The following is a 19,754-nucleotide window of genomic DNA, read 5'->3' on the forward strand; positions in this document are numbered from 1 at the left end:
ACCTAAATATATTTGAATGTACTATATATATATTTTTTTTTTGGCGGGTTACCAAAAGACACCTGGTTAATACTTAATACTTGTCTTTATGTATTCAGCTAGACTCAGTTGTTTTTTAATGGTTATATATATAACCCGCTCTATGTTAAAATCACCTTGAAAACACAATCGAGCACATGTTGCTTATTATAAAAACCATCTGGCTAACGCAAAATCACCTAAACCGGTGACACACAAATGTTGATTTGAGTCATAATGCACAAGAGTGCAACATGTGAAGCTATCAGCTGGAGTTTTGTTTGTTAAAATTAAAAATGCCTAACAAATCCGTGGGAGGTTGTGCCTGAGGGATTTGCTCAAAAAGCAAGCTTTTGGTTTAATGTTGGACACCTGCCTTCAAACATCATGCTCGCACACTGCTCCATACAATCTAACTGTGTGCAGGGGTCTGGTTTAGCTGAACAGGCAAGCTAAGCAGGGCCTGGTGTGGAACTCATGCTGCTCCTAATCCCTTTCCTGCAGCTCGCCTACTGTTTGTGTTTGCAGCACACTAGTTCCCAGGGGTGCAACGTTTTATCACGCCCCCCTCCTTGCAGCTTCACGCGCTGCATGTGGTGAATGTAAGACTGGGGAGTAATTGGTGGTGGTGGTGGTATCTCTCTGGAACGCAAGCGTCGAGCATTGGGGTTTGGCGCACAGAGACGAGTCGACAGATCTCTGTGCCTGCCGCTTAAGGGATGGTGACTGAAGGAAAGACGAGGAGAGGGAGGGCGAGGAAAGACATATGAGCAAAAACTGTGGGATCAGAGTCGGGGGAAAAGGACCAGATAAAACATTGTGAGAAAGCAAGGTGGAGGCAGCAGTATCTTCTCTAGCCTAGGGGCTCGAAGAATGTGCTGGTGACTGTTGAAATTTACGGAAAATCTAAAGAAACCAGGGCAGTAAAAGTGAATGAAAAATGTTCACCTTCCCTTGAGGAAGAAATAAGAAGAGAGGGATGAAGAGAATGGAAACGAAAAGGCAGAGGAAGGGGAAATGTGTAAGACAGAAAAATGCAAGTTAAGTTAAAAATGGTGAAAAACTACAGGGGGGAATAGAAAGGTAAAGCTTAATTATTTAAAGAAAGATGTAGCAGAAATATATAAATCTTAAATACAAACATTTACTCAATAATTAAAACAATCATTTGAATATTAATTAAAAATTAACATACTACTTTCATGTTCTCATCGAGATTTGAAATGTTGCAGAGGGCATTGGGGGAGAAGAACATTTCAGAGGAGAAAGGAGATGTGCTTATATCATGTAGTGTGGGTTATGGTGTGCTTTGTCCTGTGCTTTTTCCATTCAGGTCTGTTTTGGCAACAACAGGCAGTTAGAGGAGGAGCATTCGCAGTTAGAGTAGATAGATTTTTTTTCGTTTTGTTTGACAATCATCTCTCCGTTAGCATTTTGAGATGCTTGTCACAATAAAGTCTAACCACATACATGTGGAGTGACATCTGGATTTCTATACAGTATAACCCTGAGCCATCCATAACCAAAACCAAAGATACAGGCGTATTTGAATCCACTGTTTACACACATTAAACAACAATTAGCTCATTAGCTGCAATATCACGCAGCTGCTTTATTACAAACTCCACTGATTTTACACATGAAAACAGTTTTACTAGTCATGGGGAGTTCTTCTCAGCCTGTGAAAACAGCTGTATAATGTCTTCTATGGCTCTGAAGGAGCTTTTTCAAGTCAGAAAATCACCAAATAAGCAATCAGGTTTGTCTCGGTTTGGGCAAAAAGGGTGCAACCAAAATGAAACATGCCACTCATGCTAACTTGAGTCAACAGCTCTGCGCCGCATGTAAACACATTATCGCACTGTAATGTCTCTAACACTTAGGAGCGGGAATACGATTGATTATAAGCTGATAATCATATCATTGCAAGTAGATTTTCCCACCCTTTTCCTCTTTACAAATGGGGTAGAAACTGAGCGCAGCCAGAGAACCTGAGGAGTGGAGTTTAAAAGATCTGGCCCTTTTTAAGGCAAGGAGATCTAAAAAATATATATGCTATTGAGTTTTTATTATTGGAAATGTAGGACCGAACACTTCTGGAGATTCAGCCATACTAGGGGCACAAATGTAGGATATCTCTGCCCCTTCTTACCTACATCTTAAAGCATTCTGTTTTTTGAAGCAATCTCTTTTGAGTCCCCCAACTTGAAACTATGGAGGTGTAATACTAAATCTCTAGAGTACCCTTAAGACATTCATAAAAGTGGGTAATACTGTACTGTCATAACAGCACTATCATTCAACTAGTAAATTATTTTTTGTACACAATTCAACAGGTATTCTGTCTTTGATACAATATACAGTTTGGGACAACTGAGGAGCATGCAATTAGTACACTGCTTGTTTATATATACATTTATAAATTATATAAATTTCTAAATTATCATTAAATACCGTACAGACACTGAGGTATGGTGTTTGGAAAGTCTGCAACATGATGTAGAATGTGTCTTTAAAAAGCTTCAGCCAACAGAAGACACAGATGTTAGATAATTCCACAGCATCCCCAGACAACCTGGTTGACGTCTTGGTGGGGATCTGTTTACTGATCATGGGGGGGTTCTACTCTGCATGCTTATCGTCTTGTAAAAAACTCGAGAACATAAAAATGATAGGATAAAGCATGATTGTTTTGAGTCATCAAATCATGTTAATTACTTTAATTCTTATGTGCCAAGAGATAATGTGGTACCCCAGCTTTGGAAATGTCTGCTTTTTGCCGGAGCTTTTTCTGTTGTGTTCCTTATCCTGTCACCAACTCTGTTTTTTTACTATCTAGTTAAATTGCTAGTTAAACTGAAAGCCTACCAGTACGGTCTTGGTGCTTGTGAGAATACAGAGCTCTTAATTCCTTAAAGGCCCAGAGTGTAACATTGAGGAAGATCTATTGGCAGAAATGAAACATAATATCCAGGAGTTATGTTCATTAGTGTCATAATCTGAAAATAAGAAAAAAAGTTACCTCAGAATGAGCCCGTTTTAATTACAGACGCATGCAAGTCACTTTCTGTTTTGAACTGCCTCATGTCTTAGTAGCCCAAACAGGGGAAACAAACCAAACCAAACACTGCCAATAAAGGAAACTGAAACCACTAAAGTAATGCACCACCATCAAAACAGACAGCAACAGGTGGCCATAATACACGCTTTGAACCAGGCGGTAAGATAGAGACTGTATGAGCTACAATGTAGGAGATGAATGTACAAAATCACATAGAAATCACATTGCTTTAAACAAATTGAAACAATATGGGCTTAATGTTAGGGTCACAAGTCATGCTTTTTCCTCTGATAGCCTATCATTTATTTTACACTCTGCATATTGTCAAGCTCAGTAGATTTTGAACACCCCATTTAAAAAGTGCTACATACACATTTCTGGTATAAGTAAGGAATGTTACTCTTTATGGGTCTCTCTGTTTCATAGTCAATTTAAGTGATTTTATTTCATCAGCCAAAGGTTTTGACTCATATTCATTAAGTCAGCAGTAACAGTATGACCATGTGCAAAAATTATGACAGGGTAATTTCAGCTCATTCATTAAATTACATCGCGGTGATTAGCTCAGCTGAATTACATTATGGTTGTGTTATTGTCAGCCATGTCCCAGGTGAAAGCCAGTGACTATCAACATGTTAATATTTAATGTCATGTTACATATTTAACGCCGACATGATTGGCCATGCATGGTAGCGCAATGGATCATGAACTGTCGGGAAGACGAAGAAAGCCGAGCCGAAAAATGAGATTTGGAGCCTGGCCTTTAAATAGACACATTATAAATCATAATTAAACATTTGAACTTTTAACAAATTCAAAAATGCTTTGAAAAACACATTACTGTGAATGAATAAGCTTCTATTCCAATTTAATCCAACATACAAGTTTTATAAATAAGGTGTCGGCCCATTATGCTGTACCATGAATTGTTTTCATTGTGTGCTGTAAATTACTAAGCTCTGTAAGATGTGTGTTTGGAACAAAACCTTACTCTTTTCACACTCATGTGAATGCCCTGACATACAAAAGGGATAAAATAAAGGGAACAGGAGGTCCTCACCCTGCCATGACAATAAAGAAATCCAGTCGGTTCCATGTGTCCCCGAGGTAACAGCGTCGACCAAAGATTCCCAGGGCGAGCATCTTTATAACCATCTCCAGAGCGAAGAAGATGTAGATGAATGCATCAAAAGCCTGACAAAAAGACACAAGGGGACGAAGAGACAAGGTGTCAAGAAAAGAAAAGGAACAGAATGACATTCATCAGAACCTGGAGGTTGAGACTCCACACGAGGTTGCGAGCTGGATCTAAGGGTCATAACAAAAACTAAAAAAAACCTCTACTATTACTTTTCAGACTTTTTTTCTTTAATCTTTGCTTTTGTCTTTACTGTAATTACTGCATAATCTATTGGCCTCTAAATACTATCGAAATTGTCTAAGTCTGAGAAAGGGAAATGATGAAGGATAAGGTCACAACTCATTAGCATGCACACCCTATGACGAGAGGGCACAAGAAGACATTGTGTGATTTAGCAGAAAGTGGTATAGTACATATGATAAAAATATTTAAATAAAATAAATAAAAAAATAAAAAAATCTTAGGACACAAATCTTGAACACCTTGAAATAAATGGACTATGACAGCAGCAAATGGAAAAACAGCACCTGGTGCTATGTGGCTGGGATCAAAACTTGAAGTCAATGGGTCTATCCTGCATGCTGTCAACAACATAAGGTAGGATGGAGGAAATGTTGTTTGCCTGACTCATCTTTATCAAATGAGCATTTAGGCCCAATGCCAAGATATGCGCACTAGATCATCTCATACCTGTGAAGATTGGAGTGAGAGGGGCTGTCCAAATTGGTTTGATGAAATTTCTAAAGAGCCTCAAGTGCACTTCCTGCAGACTTTTGACTACAAGAGAGTCTGTTTAAAGTGCAGAACTCATTAGATTGTGTTTATAAGATTGCTCAAAATTGGCAATTGATTAATAGTTGTTTATTTTGATTTTTTGTTTATTATCAAGTAAACATAACAAACATTCAAGTATTCCAGCTTCTCAAAGTGAACTCAAGTCAAAGTGACCATTTTGTGCTTTTATTTGTCATATATATACACTAAACTGTATATATATATATATATATATATATATATGTATATGTTTTGGACTGTTGGTCGGCTTAAACTGGCAATCTGAAGACAGCAACTACACATATTTCTCGATTCTTTCTCCATTTTCAGCATTTTACAGACCAAACACTTGACAAATTAATTTAGAAAATACAGTAAGTAAAGACAACAAGCACTCCATGAAAAGCAAGGGTCAAAGCAGCATGTCCAGGTGGTGAAGATGTTGGATTCAGCCCGACTTTAGCTCAGTCTCCAAGACATCAACCAAATGGCACCTTGGGGATGAGATGGGTGATACCCTGAAGTTTTTCCAGCACAAATTGAAGTTGTAGTAAAGGTAAACTGTGATCCTATGAGACACCAGGATTCTTATAAAAGAAACACTGACCCAAGACCGATTTCAGTAACACCTCCTCTTACCTCCCCTTCATTCCTAGCACTGTCTCCCTCCCTGGCTTCTCTCAGTCGTCATCCTTCCACACCTCCCTGCCAATCTCTTACCTCTATTGCTCTGCTCTCTGCTTTGTTTGATTTTCTTTCTCCGCTTTCCTTGACAATTTTATATCTCCACCTCTCTCTCCTAACCTCTGTCTCTCTACTAAACTCAAATTTTCTCCTCCTTCCTTACCTCATTCCCCTCCCCCTTCTCCCCAGTTGAGCAGTTTGCCCTAAACGGTGGGGTAATGGAAAATAATTTGTTTGAGCAGTAATCAGAGATAAGCCCCACGTCGACATCCCCCCACCTCACATGCGGCTTTAATCAAGCATCTAATTAAAAGAAGAGAGAAAAAAAATCTAAATAAATCAAAGATCTCAGCTTGCTAATGCGTGTTATTGCTGTTGTGAGCAAAAAGCCTAGATTAGCTGGTGTTCTTTTCTGTGTATACAGGGGGATTAGAGATGAACTGACGCGCTTGGCGTTGCCAGTAATTTGATTTTCGGAAGGGAAGTACTGTAGGCAACATGATTTGAAGCTGAACCATTGATGTGAATCTTTGTTTTGTCACAATCTCGGCTTTGAAAAGAAGCATCCTACTCAGCAGTCTTGAAGGAGCATCGAGTTGCCAGACTGGCCTACTAATGTGAAAGAACGGGCCAGAGTTTGCCACTTTGACCTTTGTCAAACCGGAAAGATGGACGAGGTGGTACCTTTTGTAAAGTTCGCTGAACCAAGGGAGAGCAAAACTCCACCAAATGTCAAAAACATTGCTCCGCTGACATTTCCACTGCTCTCTTTCTTACACCTCTCACTCTATTTTGCTTTTTCTGCCAGTCGTCTTGTCTCTTTTTCTTTTACGTCTCTTTGTCTCTAATCTTGTGTTGTTATCCATCTCTGCTTTTTTTGACACTCACCTTTTATCAGTCTCTATTCTTTTTTGTTCTTAGCTTTTCAGTCTATTCATACTTTGGTTGGCTTTTGTGTACATGTGTATATGTAAGTATATAAGTATATATTTTATTGTGTAAGTATAAGTATAGCTTAATTTATATTTTTAAAGCTGATACTGGAAATGATATTTGGGCCATAATATTTACATCACATAAATTAACAATACTAATTATATTGATTAATAAAGCCATGTTAGTGCTTTGAGATGAATAACAATGACAAACACTAACTTTCTAATGTTTAGCATTATAAAGTATACTAATGCAGCTAGCCTGGCTTAAAATGTTTAATTACATTTATTAACTTAAATCAATTGTCCTATCCTATGGCATTTTTGTACTGCAAATTTATTTTTTTACTTCTCAAAGGACACATAAGCCAGAGGGATATATTTGTCAATATTGGCTAATGTGTCCATATCAGTCAGGCTCTAATTGGCAAAGTAAATTGACCGGGCAATCAAGAAGCACATAAATATCCATAATTTATTTGCAGGTATTGGGTAACAATTATCTGCATAAAAGTTGATACAATGCTGTCTCTTTTCCAATTCTTTTTATGTTAAATGAACTTGTTAATGTTTTGACTTGAGGAAGCCCAGTGAGGTTCAAATGTTGGTCTGTCTTGTAGGATAAATTAAGGATAGCAAACTCATCATTCATAGTGTGTTGGCTGTTTTTTTTGGATATGTCCTACATTATAGGGCAAGACACACATGGAAGCTGTATAGCAAAAGTAGCACAGTGATTGAATACATTATTTAAACAAAATGTCAGAACTCTATCTAATGGATTAAATCTGAAAAGGTTGCTAGTGGAAAAAGATACCTATGGGACAGTATAATGGAATACTGTTCTGTGGGGCTATGAAGCCTATTCAAAATGCATAATACTATTTCAGTAATGCCTTTATGACATTGTTAAGGCGTTTTACCTTTCTAAGGTAGTATTTGAAAGGGGACTAGAAGGAAGGGAAACCATACCATTGGATGTTTTATTAGCCCTAAACTGCACATTACTACAAAATGGTGTCACAAATCTATATATTAAAATAGCAAAACACGGTTGCATAAAAAAAACTCAAAATCATTGAGCTCTGAAGGTTCAAAACCGTTCACATCCTCAAGGTATTTTTTCAATCTAATTTAGCAAGTTATCAGGTCAAAGAATGCCGCTGTTATAAAAGACACTTCAGGACACAAGTGTATCAGTCTTGGTACTTTTGCGTCCATGCTCAAGCACTCGTTTGTACTTTTAATTTGTGATGAGGGACATTATTTGCATGCAGTTCTCTTTATGAGGGCTTATTATTGATTCTCTTACATTTCCTATTCAGTGAGATGAAAACACTGTCGTCTATACACAATAACTTATGATGTCTATGAAGTTTCTCACCAATTCAGGTCATAGCATGGCCAGAAGGAAGTCAAATGCAAATTAGATTTCTGTTTGGTCTTGAAGATGTTTCAACACACATCCAAGAGGCATTAGAACTGGTCCCAAGCCCCCAAAGTTTTGTTCCTTTCGACTCTAGCAGCACAAACTAAGATGCAAAAATTAATTAATTTATCCACTCATCCATCCATTTACGAGTGGATGCTAGTTGACTAAATAACTAGCTAAGCCCCCAGAGGTCTTTAAGTCGACGTTTGTTAGAGCTTATAGATTGTGCTTGTGAGGCACCATTGAAATCATGGTATTGAACAACGGCTTTTCTGAGAGGAGTGTATTGACTGTGGCACTGTAGCCCACTAAATCCATGCTGATATTGAATAGGGTCTATAGATACTTGGAGGAGAAATTCTATTAGGTCCAACTCACCAGCCACCTCCCCCAGGGAGCCAAATCAATCTACTGTGTGTGTTGGCTGTTGTATGATGAGTGTGGTGCCTTGTGTGTGTTCATGTGAGAATGTGAAAAAAACAGGACGCCGGGGTGATTCAACAAGCGCTTCACACCGACAGACTGAAGACATACGTGCACACGCTCGCGCACAGATGTTACACCCACTTGGGCCACCTTTGACATAAGTGAGAAGGGATTCTGTGTCTTGCCAGATGACGGGGAAAGCTGTTGAGGTGCCGTACGTGAGAAAGTCATGCTCGCTGCACCATAAAGACCACATGCTAGCAGTGAGTCACTACTGCGAGGAGTTACAGGCCCCAGCATGGGAGAATTGACAGGAAGGAAAACAGAGAGGAAGAGAACAAGGGTGTGTGTGCATGTGAATTAGTGTGTTCTTTACGTGTCAACATGAGAATGTAGGAATAAATGGATACATGTACACACTTCCTCGAAGCATACTCTTTGCTCTCTATTTGTTCCGACACGTTGTTGTACACTGCTGTATGTGAATGTGAATTTACTGTGTCTCCCTTTTTGGGGGTTGTATATAAAATATGAATGGCATATAGAGTATAAGTGTGCATGTGTGCAGATTTGTTAACACATGTTTGTAAGTGCTTTTGCACAGCATGAATACATAGAGCAATGATCAAATATACATGATCCTGTGAAACTAAGTACATTTTATTTATAGAGCACTGTTAAAAACAATGGTTACAAAGTGCTTTAGAGAAGCAAAAACAGAGTCTTCAGCCACACTAGCAGCTCTCTGAAGATGTAAAATATATAAAAAGTTAGGGTCCAAAGTTTGGTTTGGATCCTTAGCACTTGTGGTGAAGAAAATAAATTATTAGCCAGAGGGTGGTGTTGCCATAAATATCAGTAAAAAATAATGGTGTTATCTGTGGTAAATGTTCCTCTTCAAACAGATTAAACAGAACATTGCATTACTTAAAAACTTGAGAGTAATAAGACACTACGGAACAGTTTCAAGCTCTCGCAGAAGAGATCCAACTGTGTAGCTATCATTATTAACTGAGATGTCACAGCTGAGGGCAAGATATCTAATTTCCCAAAATGTATGTTTTTTCAGTCCCTTACATTTTTGCATCTCTACCTTGCACCTTAAACAGCAGGGACTGAGAGACAAGACAAATGATAAATAAGATCAGGCGTGTCGTAGCCGCAGTGGCACAATACTAAAGTAAAGTACACAAGTAAATGCTAATGTTAGCATGGTGAGCTGACAACAGCTATGTTAAAATGCTAAGGTTCAGAGAAAGAGAAAGTCAGGGGATTAGTAAATTCAGAGATATTTCACATACATACTGATACTGCCATCTCTATATGGCATTAGTGTCATATAGTCACCAGATTTGAGATTATTTTTCAAAAATGTGAACAGATTTGCCTACTGCAACATTTTGTGGGAGGCAACAATAGCAACAGTATGATCACAATGTGTTTGTGTGTGCTTGTATGTGTGTGTTTGTGTGTACCTGTAGTATTTGGCATCGGTCTGAGGAGCAGTCGATGTTCTCACAGGGCTGGTACATTCCCAGGGTCACGCAGTTCAACAAGATCACCATAATACTCACACGTTCGAACCACGTAGAAACGTAGACTGTTAAGGAGAACAAGTCATAGAGTGACACACAACTGGGCACAATCTGACAGGACAGACAACAAATGGCTTTCAATTAAGAATTTTCAAATACATGAATTCATAATCAGTGACAAACAGATGTGGGTTTGACTGTGGTTTGACTTTTTTTTTTAAGTTAAGTATCTGTAAAAAGCTGCATATGGTCTAAATGTGACACTCCACAGTTCATCTTCTGTTGTTAGTCCACAGGCTCAAATAACTCCTACAGGCCCCTTCCTTACCAGTGCTCTAATTGATTCCATTGATTCCAAAAGGCCTTCAAAGTCATCAATATTGTAACAAATTGCAACAAAACTATTGCAATGAAAGGTGAACCCTCCAGGGTCCAATCCAGTCACAAAATGTCAAAGTTTTAGAGTGTGGCTTTGACTTTTAAGACCTGCCATGATTCTTCTTAGATCACTACTGTCTGAATGTTGCTGTTAAAGTGCAGGCCTTGCAGTTATAACAGAGAATGTATTGTTTGCAGTAGAAATTGAAAATATGATGTGATGTTTACGATGTGTACAATATTAAAGTAACAAATTCCCAGTTAACTGTATTACTCCCCCGACACACACACACATACACCTCCAAAGAAATACACATGATAAAGCTAAACAAGCTCTAATAAATGCTCTGTACATTTCACGGAATTGAACTACTGTCATCGTGTCCTTGAGCAAGGCACTGAAACCCTACTGGTCCCATTTTTTTTTTGACTACTTAGAATGACTAGAGACTTGCAGCAGAACAAATGTCAGACAATATCTGTGGTGCTGCCAAATGTTTTGAGAGTAACACGGCATGAACAACATTTGTTTAAAGGGAAAGGTTAACGGAGCGAGCAGAACATGCAAAACCAAGCTGCATGCCAGAGACAAAAAAACAACAGAAACAAATCAGCAGAGTGTGACGGAGTGATTCAATATGCATTTTCTGTGTGTTGAGGGAGTGAGCGCTCTGCTTGGCTAACAAGCGTCTGAAGGAGGATGTGCTGTAATAGCCCAGGAGGTCCAATCCCTCCCTTAGGCTACAGCACAGGATGCTGAAATTCTCCCCCAGCAGCATACAACACAGGACAGGAGCAGCTTCGAGAAATAAGAAAGAGAAAAATTGGGAACCCTTTCTCCGAGCAAACTACACTGCAGATTTGACAGAATTTCCAGAAAAGATTAAATTCTCAACATGTTTTCTCTTGGCCCTGCCTGAACCCTCCTAGAAAGACATGGACTACAGTAGATATCACAGCATGGATAAAGATAGGCTGTGAGTGGGCAAAACACATGCATACACATAAACACACAGACAGAGCCTTGCACACATGTACACAAACACCCACTCATCAACACACACAGGAGCGGAAAAGTACACATACGCAGATTATGCACGTGCAAACGAACCAACATGTTCAAAAACATAAACTCTCACACTCACCCACCCACACGCTCGCGCACATTCACACGCTCGCACACACACACACGCCCTCACTTGTGCGCATTAAGTTTCGCGTTAAATCAAACATTAAATCAATGTGTGTCAGCTGATGGAGATCATTTAAAGAGAAATATTCAGCACTGCAGGGAAGCATGGTTAATATTGATGTCCCGCAGGCTAATAGCTGTAAAGTAGACATGTGATACAAGGTAAAGAGGCCCGATTTGTCATTTAATAACTCATTCATCCCACTACACAAGACTGTACTGTCAAACCGACATCACACACAGCGATTAATACACTGTAGGATCCATTTTTAATGAGGTTATACCTTTTAAATATCGCTTATAAAAGCTGTAACTGGCAGGTTCTGCTCATTAAATACACAGTGGAGAGCACATGCAAGCAACAACAGTGACACAAATGCATACACAAACAAACACACACCTATATACGTGTGCACACTGCAATCTTTCATTTACATTACAGGTTGGGCACAACGACTGTAGAACAGTTTGAAATCATATGCACAGAAGTATCACAAGGAGTGTGTCGAAAACATTTCAGACTTCAGTAATTTGTACCTCTAGATATTTAGTTAGAATAGCAGAATAATAGTGAGTTTAGAATATGAAAAATTTGATGAAACTGTCTATGCTAACTGGCTGAAAATATGAATTGCATTGCTGTGGCAGTGGAAGGTTTTCATTGGGAAACATCTGTGCAGCAAGTATTGAGTTTCAATGAGAAACAGTAACTGCAAAACAAAAACAGAAGCATTTGGAAAAAATAGTGGCCGTTTGAGGAAAAAAAGAATTGGGGTCACCAACCAGAAATAATTTAGGGTCAGGTCTTTTGTGTGTACCGGCTGAGACTGCCCCCTTACTGTAACCCATACCTATTGTGAGCAAAGCAAAAATAAAACCGATCATAAAACAGAGGCAGATCTTAATAGAATATGATAAAATATACTTAAATAGACTATAACGTCTCAGGTAAAGGGTTGTTTCTCTCAGCAGTAAATACTGATATTTGTGAATTTAAAGTATGTTTGATTACACTGTTTAGTTACATTTATGTTTTATGTACATTGATTACCTTATTAAGATATTACTATGCAGAGGCTTAGTTTTAGGGTTTTATATATGACATCGATATGGGTCGATATACATTTTGGAAATCAAAATATATATAATAAAATCAATTTTAGGTTCACTCATAAATGATACAAATATTCAAATTATGTATTCATTCCACAGGCAGGCACGTACTACACACATACACACTTTTGCCACTTCAGCTATTCTAGCTAGCCCTTCCTAATGAGGACAGAGATATCATCTGCAAGTGTCACTGAGCTTGTGGTGAGACCCTCCAGCAGCGCCTGTGAACATACCACTGGGAAAGCGCAGTCTTTCCCGGCAGATACACACTTTAATGTGAATAGCATGATTGAATAAAACTGCAGGTCAGCACTTTCTTATTTCCCCAGCCTAAGTAATGATGACAGCCTTTGGGCAAATGCTATGAGGATTATCTCAGGGTTATTTCCACTGCCAAATGCATTCTTTAAAAACAGCCTCTGTGAGTTGCCCAGCTCTTCACTTTAGCTTCTCATGCACGCTGCCTATACATGAGCTGCCTTTAACAATGTGCAAGTGTCTGTCTGTCTCTCTCTGCACTTCTGAAAAATGAGTCAATTAGTGTAGGTGCCTTGGAGGAGGCTCTGCACCTTTTTTTCTCCATCACAGACACATGCACACATACTGCACATCAACATTGTGACTGGATAAGAATAAGGTGGAATTCAAAGCTCAAAGCTCTATTACAGACAGGGTGTTCGAAGAACATTAACTCAAGAATTGTTTTATAGAACTGTTTCACCTCTGGAATTTTATAACCTTTTTTTTGTTTTTTTTACCAGGGACTGATTGCAAAGTAGGTTGCTGTTTTTCAGCTCGCTCTGCTTCACATTCATGCAGCGGCTGTCACTCATTACTGGAAGCTGCCGGGAACACCTACAGTATTTCAATGTGGGCCACTGAGCAACTCTATTAAAAAAGTTGGAAGTACAGTTTGACTGATAGGGCTTTCTGATAGCTTTTTTGATGCATTTTGGCGTGAAAAGTATAGTATTTAGGGGTTTACCTAACAGATTTTTGTAGTTGGAAAGATGATAAGACTCTAAAAGAGCATTTAAGCAATGTTAGGGCAAAAAAACCCTAAAAAAAAAGCTATTTCATTGAAAATCTGAGAGCAGGGCAGATTTTAAAGATTTTACATGAGTAACATTTAACATAATTACTTGCACTATATGTAATCGAAATGAACCTCACCGTAAGTTCAAGAAGGAAGACCTTCTTGTTCATTCACAATTCTCTCACTCTCCTTTCTAACCAGATGTCTATGGGCATTTGCTCTTTCAGTTCACAACCAATCAGCCACAATCTCCTCCGGCCAATCATGTTGCTGCAGTCAAACTATAAATCTGTTCTCCTCTCGGCTGCTTTCTCGTTGCAATCCTCCTCCACCCCATTCACCTCTAGTTCATCCCATGTCAATTAAATAAATTTGTTCATTGAAAAATCCAGTCTCCCCTCATTGAACCGGTGTCTCTTTTGTCAAAGTTTGCTGGCAAGTGCCATACTTAAAGACACTTTGATGTTGATTGTTCAGGGAGGCAAACATTTTATGGCCACAAATAAAACGTATTATCATTATCAATTGATCTACAAATTATTTTTCATCTTAATCAGGTTTATTAAATGTCAAACAATTGTAAAAAATTGCTTATTTTGCTCGACCAAACCCCAAAGTTATTTAATTTACAGTTATAGGCAACGATTAATAAATTGCTGAACAACTGTTACATAATCTTCTGACAATTGACAAACTGATAAAAACAACTCATTTCAGCCCTTAAACATGCTACAATCATTCTGGCTTGCTCTGACTTCCCTGGCGACCCAGGGTCCACGCCTGCAGAGTAAAGGTACAGCAGAGTTTGATCCAAAGCTCCAGGAGCAGACTCATTTACATCATACAGCTGGCAGGAAACAAATGAAAGACTTTAAAAGGCCAGATAAAATTATGTGGCACTGGAGACCATTACCCAAAAGATCTGGATGTGCCCAAAGCATCAGTGTGACAGAGCTGGGAGGCTGAAAGTGTGTGGCAGCGGGGGCTAAATGAATTCTTAATACCTCACTGCATGGAGTCACTCTTTCTAACCCTTTCTCGGTGTCTCTCTGCCTTTTCTCTCTCTCGTCTTCCCTCTCTTGTTTTTATTGTATCCAAAGAGACACGCAGGAGGCAAACGACCTCCGGTTTCCAAGGCAACCAATCGACTATCAAATGAAGCAAATAGTCACATAGAGAGGGGAGAAGGATAGCAAGATACAGAAAGATGAAGATAGAAGGGGGGGTGGAGTTATTTTGGTTTGGGGCTTTTGGTTTCCTTAAGTGAGACCATATCATGTCATGAGGCATCACTGGCTGCGTAAGTGTTTTTACCACTGCTAATGATACAGGAGGAACTTTATTTGTGATTTAAGATAGAAACATTGCAATAATAAAATATGATGATCAGCCAAGGATAAATAAACAAAACTTTAAAGAGAAACTGCAGAGCCTCAAATGGTGTGGAGTTTCAAAAGCAGATCAAAATATGTAGCTTTTTTTACATTCCTTCAGCAACTATTGAGAAACGCACTTGACATACAAGTTGACCGCAGCTGTGTCAGGCGTGAATGTGTAAGGCTGTATGAATGTGAAGGAGAGAGTTAAACAAACTGATGCTTTCTTTTTTTTTAAATAGTCTGGTTGTTCAGTGCAGGATGGATTTAGGCTGGTTTTAAATTCTTAGTTCAAGTAACTCAAATTCGCTCATTGGCTTTATTTCCATGTGTGATAAAAGGAGATTGAAACCATTCTGATGTGCCACTGTAATGTGTTACAACATGAAGACTAAAAGTAGGGGAGAAGTAGGGGAGTAAAGCTAGCTGTGAGAGTTGCAAACTGGGACTATTTTCTGGTGAATAACAGCCAGGAACAGTGACTGGATGTCTTGTTGTGACAGAAGCGTGTCCAGGTTTGGTACCATCGGACCTGTTAATAGACCACTCCACAGATTTAGCATTGCACTCCAGTAACACTGTTGGATTCACAATTGACAGTTTTAAGAAAGGCTAAAAAATCAGCTCTTCAGAACCAGTCTTTTTTATTCCTTGCTATCTTCCTGCTTGTCAAAACTTTGCCCACCCACAGTTTGGTTGGAGACTCTGGTGAAATGCTAGTCTGCGTGTCATTTCCAGCCTCAAGCAGATGTGAGGAGTGGGCTACAAAGGTCTGGAAAGCTCACTTCTTTTAACTCCATATCCCAAGACTTTTTATTTTATTTTCAAACTTGTAGTCTTATTTAAGTGACATCGCTTGAGGCAATTTATCAGCTTTCTGTTTAGCCACAAAATACTTTTTAAACAAATGCCATACTTCCCAAGACCTATAAAAATACTTTGTAAAATCTGTGGAGCTGCCTTTTAACAGACAAAACCAAAACCTGTGCTCACCAACCACATGTGGCAAATCGGGCTATAACTCAAGATGCTATATAGCAGATGGCTAAACTTTTCTTTATCAATAAATAGAGTAGGTCCAACACGTAATTCACCCTCAAATCACAACAAATTGCCTTTTTTTACATTCCTTTTGTACAGGTTAAAAAACAAGATACACTGTGTAGTGCATTATACAAATCTCTAACCTTAAGCTAAGCTAGGCTAACCACTCCTACTTAATAAACAATCATAAAGAAAATTTCTTATCTCATTCACAGAAATGAAGTTTTTATTGTAATTAACATTACCTATCATGGGAATACCCATCATGATTATTGTTTTAAACTTGTTTTGACTTAAGGCTGCCAACTTTAATACCTGGCCAGGAACTACAGATAGAAACTACCCTCTTGGTGAATTCTGACATATTTACAGTAATTGATATGCAGAAATAAATACATATTTTAAGTGTACAGTATTTCTCAAAATGGTGAACTATTACCTTAAATTAATTAAAAGCAACAAAAACCTAGTTCAAACTGTTTTTAAGTATGTTTGAAGTGGTACAAACCACCCGTAAAATGGTATAACCGTGGGGATTTTTTCATTTTTCCCATGTTTTTCTTTTTTTTCCTTGTGTTCAAAGGGAAAGATGTCCCCACTGGATTGCTTACTGAGCATGAAACTGTACTTTATTTACTTTGTTTTAAAAGCAAAAGTTTAGACTGGCTGTCATTTACTGTGCTGCTCTCAGCAGATTCAACATCACAGCCATTTATTCTCACAATATTTACTGCTTTTGTCTTCCTTTTTTTGTTTTTTTGTTCTTTCTTTACACATTCATCTCAACTCACATTGCAATCTATTTTTAAGTTGCTCACTTTCTCCCTAACACGCCTCCTCTTCCTCCATCTATCTTCTCCTCCATCACTGTATATAATGTTAAGAAAGGCTGGCAGGTCTTTTTTCTTTCCTGGAATTTTCCATCAGGGGTTCTTCGATCCAGTACAGCTGACTGGATAAAGGGAAGATGGAGTGTGTAAGTGTGTGTGTGTGTGTGTTGGACAGCAGTAAATGTCATGGGATATCACACGGTAATGCTTCACAGCGTCTCATGTCAGCTCCTCTTTTCCCTAAGCTGTCAGGTCAAAAGAGTGCACAAACATACACACACACACAGACACACTCAAAAACACTGGTAAAGGTTATGTGGATAATTGTCGGGATGACAGTAACAAAATAAGCTATTACTTGTTCTATGAATCTCCCATTGCTCATCAGCCCGCTGCCAAACAGTCATTTCTGACTTTCAGACTTCACTCTTAATTAGTTTGAAACAGATTTTTGTTTCAAGGTGTGATATGAAGCTTTTAAACTATGAATCATTAACACATTAACTCTGCAACATTAGTGTAATTACTATTAACAATTAGTGTAATTACTTTTAACAGTTGAGCCCATCACTCACAAGATTGGCAGTCTCTACTTAGTCTGGCTAATGCTGACTGTGAGCTACAGTGAACTGCCTCCCCTACACCACAAGACACCAGACCTATTTGAATCACTGAACAAATCAGAGTTGTGAGTGGAGATTCAGAGCTCTGGAACCACAGTAAGGCTCAGACTGAATGCAAAGCAAATTCAGAGGCAGTGTTATAGCATACATCGACATGACACAGGCTCGCTCGAGGCAGAATACATTCAAGTGGAGTCCTGTCTGTGCAAGTTGAAAAGGTTTCAGAAGAGACAGAAGATGAGGGTCTGGAGTAAAATAACAGAGCGATCAGTTTGACTCTCTCACAAACACATAAAGGCAAGTCAGTCTCAAGCCTCCCTCAGCCTCTACACATTTTATTATTATATTATTATTATTCTTGCTAATTTAAAGGACCTGTGTGTAGGATTTAGTGGTATCCTGCAGTGAAGTTGCAGAATGCTACCAAATGAATATTTGCCTGCCAAGCGTGTAGAAGAAACTATGGTGGTTATGAAACTTGCAAAAAGTGAAATGCCCTAAATGGAGGCAGTGTTTGATTTGTCCGAACATGTATGAACATGGCAGTTCAACATGGTAGAAATGGACCCGCTCCCTAAGAAGATGGAAGAAAAAACCCCAGCTCATTCTAAGATAATGAAAACACAATGGTTCTTATTTTAAGCTGATTATACACTAATGAAAACTGCCAATCATCCTAAATGTTACACACTGGACCTTTCAAATTAATGTCAGAATGCTCAATTGGCCTTTAAGTTCCGGTAATACTATCATTTTCTTATGGTTTGTGGGAAGTTCCATCTTAATTTTAACAGATACAGTGGTGAAGGGCGTAGCATTTCTCATTTGGGAGGTCAGAGTTCAGCTACAGGCCAGTAGTCATACAGGTGGTGAGTATTCTGTCACTTAATGATTCTGGATTCGTGAACGTGGTTCCTTGAATTGACGAGGAACTCCAATAGAGCCCTCTTGTTACCTCAAACTGTTTTACTGGCTTTTCTAACTATAGCAGATCCTCAAAAAGGCTGCCCGTTGAAACAAATTAGAAAGTTTCAGTCATAGAAAACCCAAGAATTACTCAACTTTCCACCTCCTCAAATCTCTGACTTCTCTTTCTGCCCGTCTCCCACTCTATTTCTCTCCCAGATGGCCGGCGCACACCTGCCATAGGATTCCTTAAGACAAGCTCTGCCCTGTTGCTGTGGCAACCAGCGCTGAAAAAAAAATACTAGGAAGCCTCTGTTGTGTATGCATGGTGTATTTGGGTTTGTGTCTGTGCATTTGTGTTGTGAATAACATACATTTTGGCCAATTCAACCATATAGTTACTATCTGAGTGGATATATTAGTCGGCCAACGTAAGCTTGCAAAATTAATTCACCAACAAACGTGATCCGTGATAATAACGTATGCGTTATGACAAATGTTGTTTATTTTAGGCAACAAGAAATTATGTAGTGTCACAAAGCAAACAATTGATCTCTACTAACGGAAAGCGAGGCGAGGCAGGGGCATCCAACTAGCTAACTATAGTCTAAAATAAGCTAGGACTGGCCAGCTGGCTGTGACTTTGCTGTGCAATACATTAAAGGTAGGTTATTGTAAATATGATTGTAATTTATTTTCCAGCATTCAGTCTTGTGTAGCCTACGTGACACTATTGGCCTATGTCCAGAATAATGCTAGCTCGTGAGCAACAGGATGCTGGCTGTAGTTCACTTAACAGCCACTGGTGTCATTATTAACAATGGTTTTATGAAAGTTGCAGGCATATAGAGCCTTTAACTGTTTAAGTCTTAGTCAGATGCCATGCCTCCAAGTAGACCACAATTTGGTGTTATTGATCTTTTTCAATAAGAAGATGCCACTTAAGATCATTCAACTCATTTGACACTACAGGCCCCAAACTGCACGCACACACATACACAAAAGGGGGACCCATGGTTGCCATCCATGTTTTGGTGACATTATCAGTGTGCTATGAGTTAATTTAGCAGTCCATCACCTCCTGGAAATAGACTGAGGTAGATAAACTGCAGCAACAGGGAGGACTGAAGGCGTGGAAAGGGATAGATTAAGTTCTACTGGTTTACCAAAAGCTGCCAACTCAGGTGTCTTTCAGCAGTGATGGCGAGATAAGAGGAATGGAGGTAGCAGGGAAATACTCAGTGTGC

At 38.9% G+C, this 19,754-nt stretch overlaps 1 protein-coding gene across 1 annotated transcript in view; it reads right to left on the reverse strand.

The window, feature by feature from the left end:
• LOC118326997 (voltage-dependent T-type calcium channel subunit alpha-1I-like) overlaps positions 1 to 19,754 on the reverse strand; it is a 156,525-nt gene that overhangs the window by 119,185 nt on the left and 17,586 nt on the right. Inside the window, exons 2-3 of the mRNA XM_035660162.1 lie at positions 9,947 to 10,058; positions 4,140 to 4,273 (exon numbers count right to left, since the gene is read on the reverse strand). Coding sequence (XP_035516055.1) covers positions 4,140 to 4,273; positions 9,947 to 10,058 — 246 coding nt within the window. The remainder of the gene's footprint in view (positions 1 to 4,139; positions 4,274 to 9,946; positions 10,059 to 19,754) is intronic.

This window comes from Morone saxatilis, unplaced genomic scaffold (assembly GCF_004916995.1).
Source record: "Morone saxatilis isolate NCDOM2014 unplaced genomic scaffold, NCSU_SB_2.0 Contig17, whole genome shotgun sequence".
In the NCBI taxonomy this organism is placed as follows: Eukaryota; Metazoa; Chordata; class Actinopteri; family Moronidae; genus Morone; species Morone saxatilis.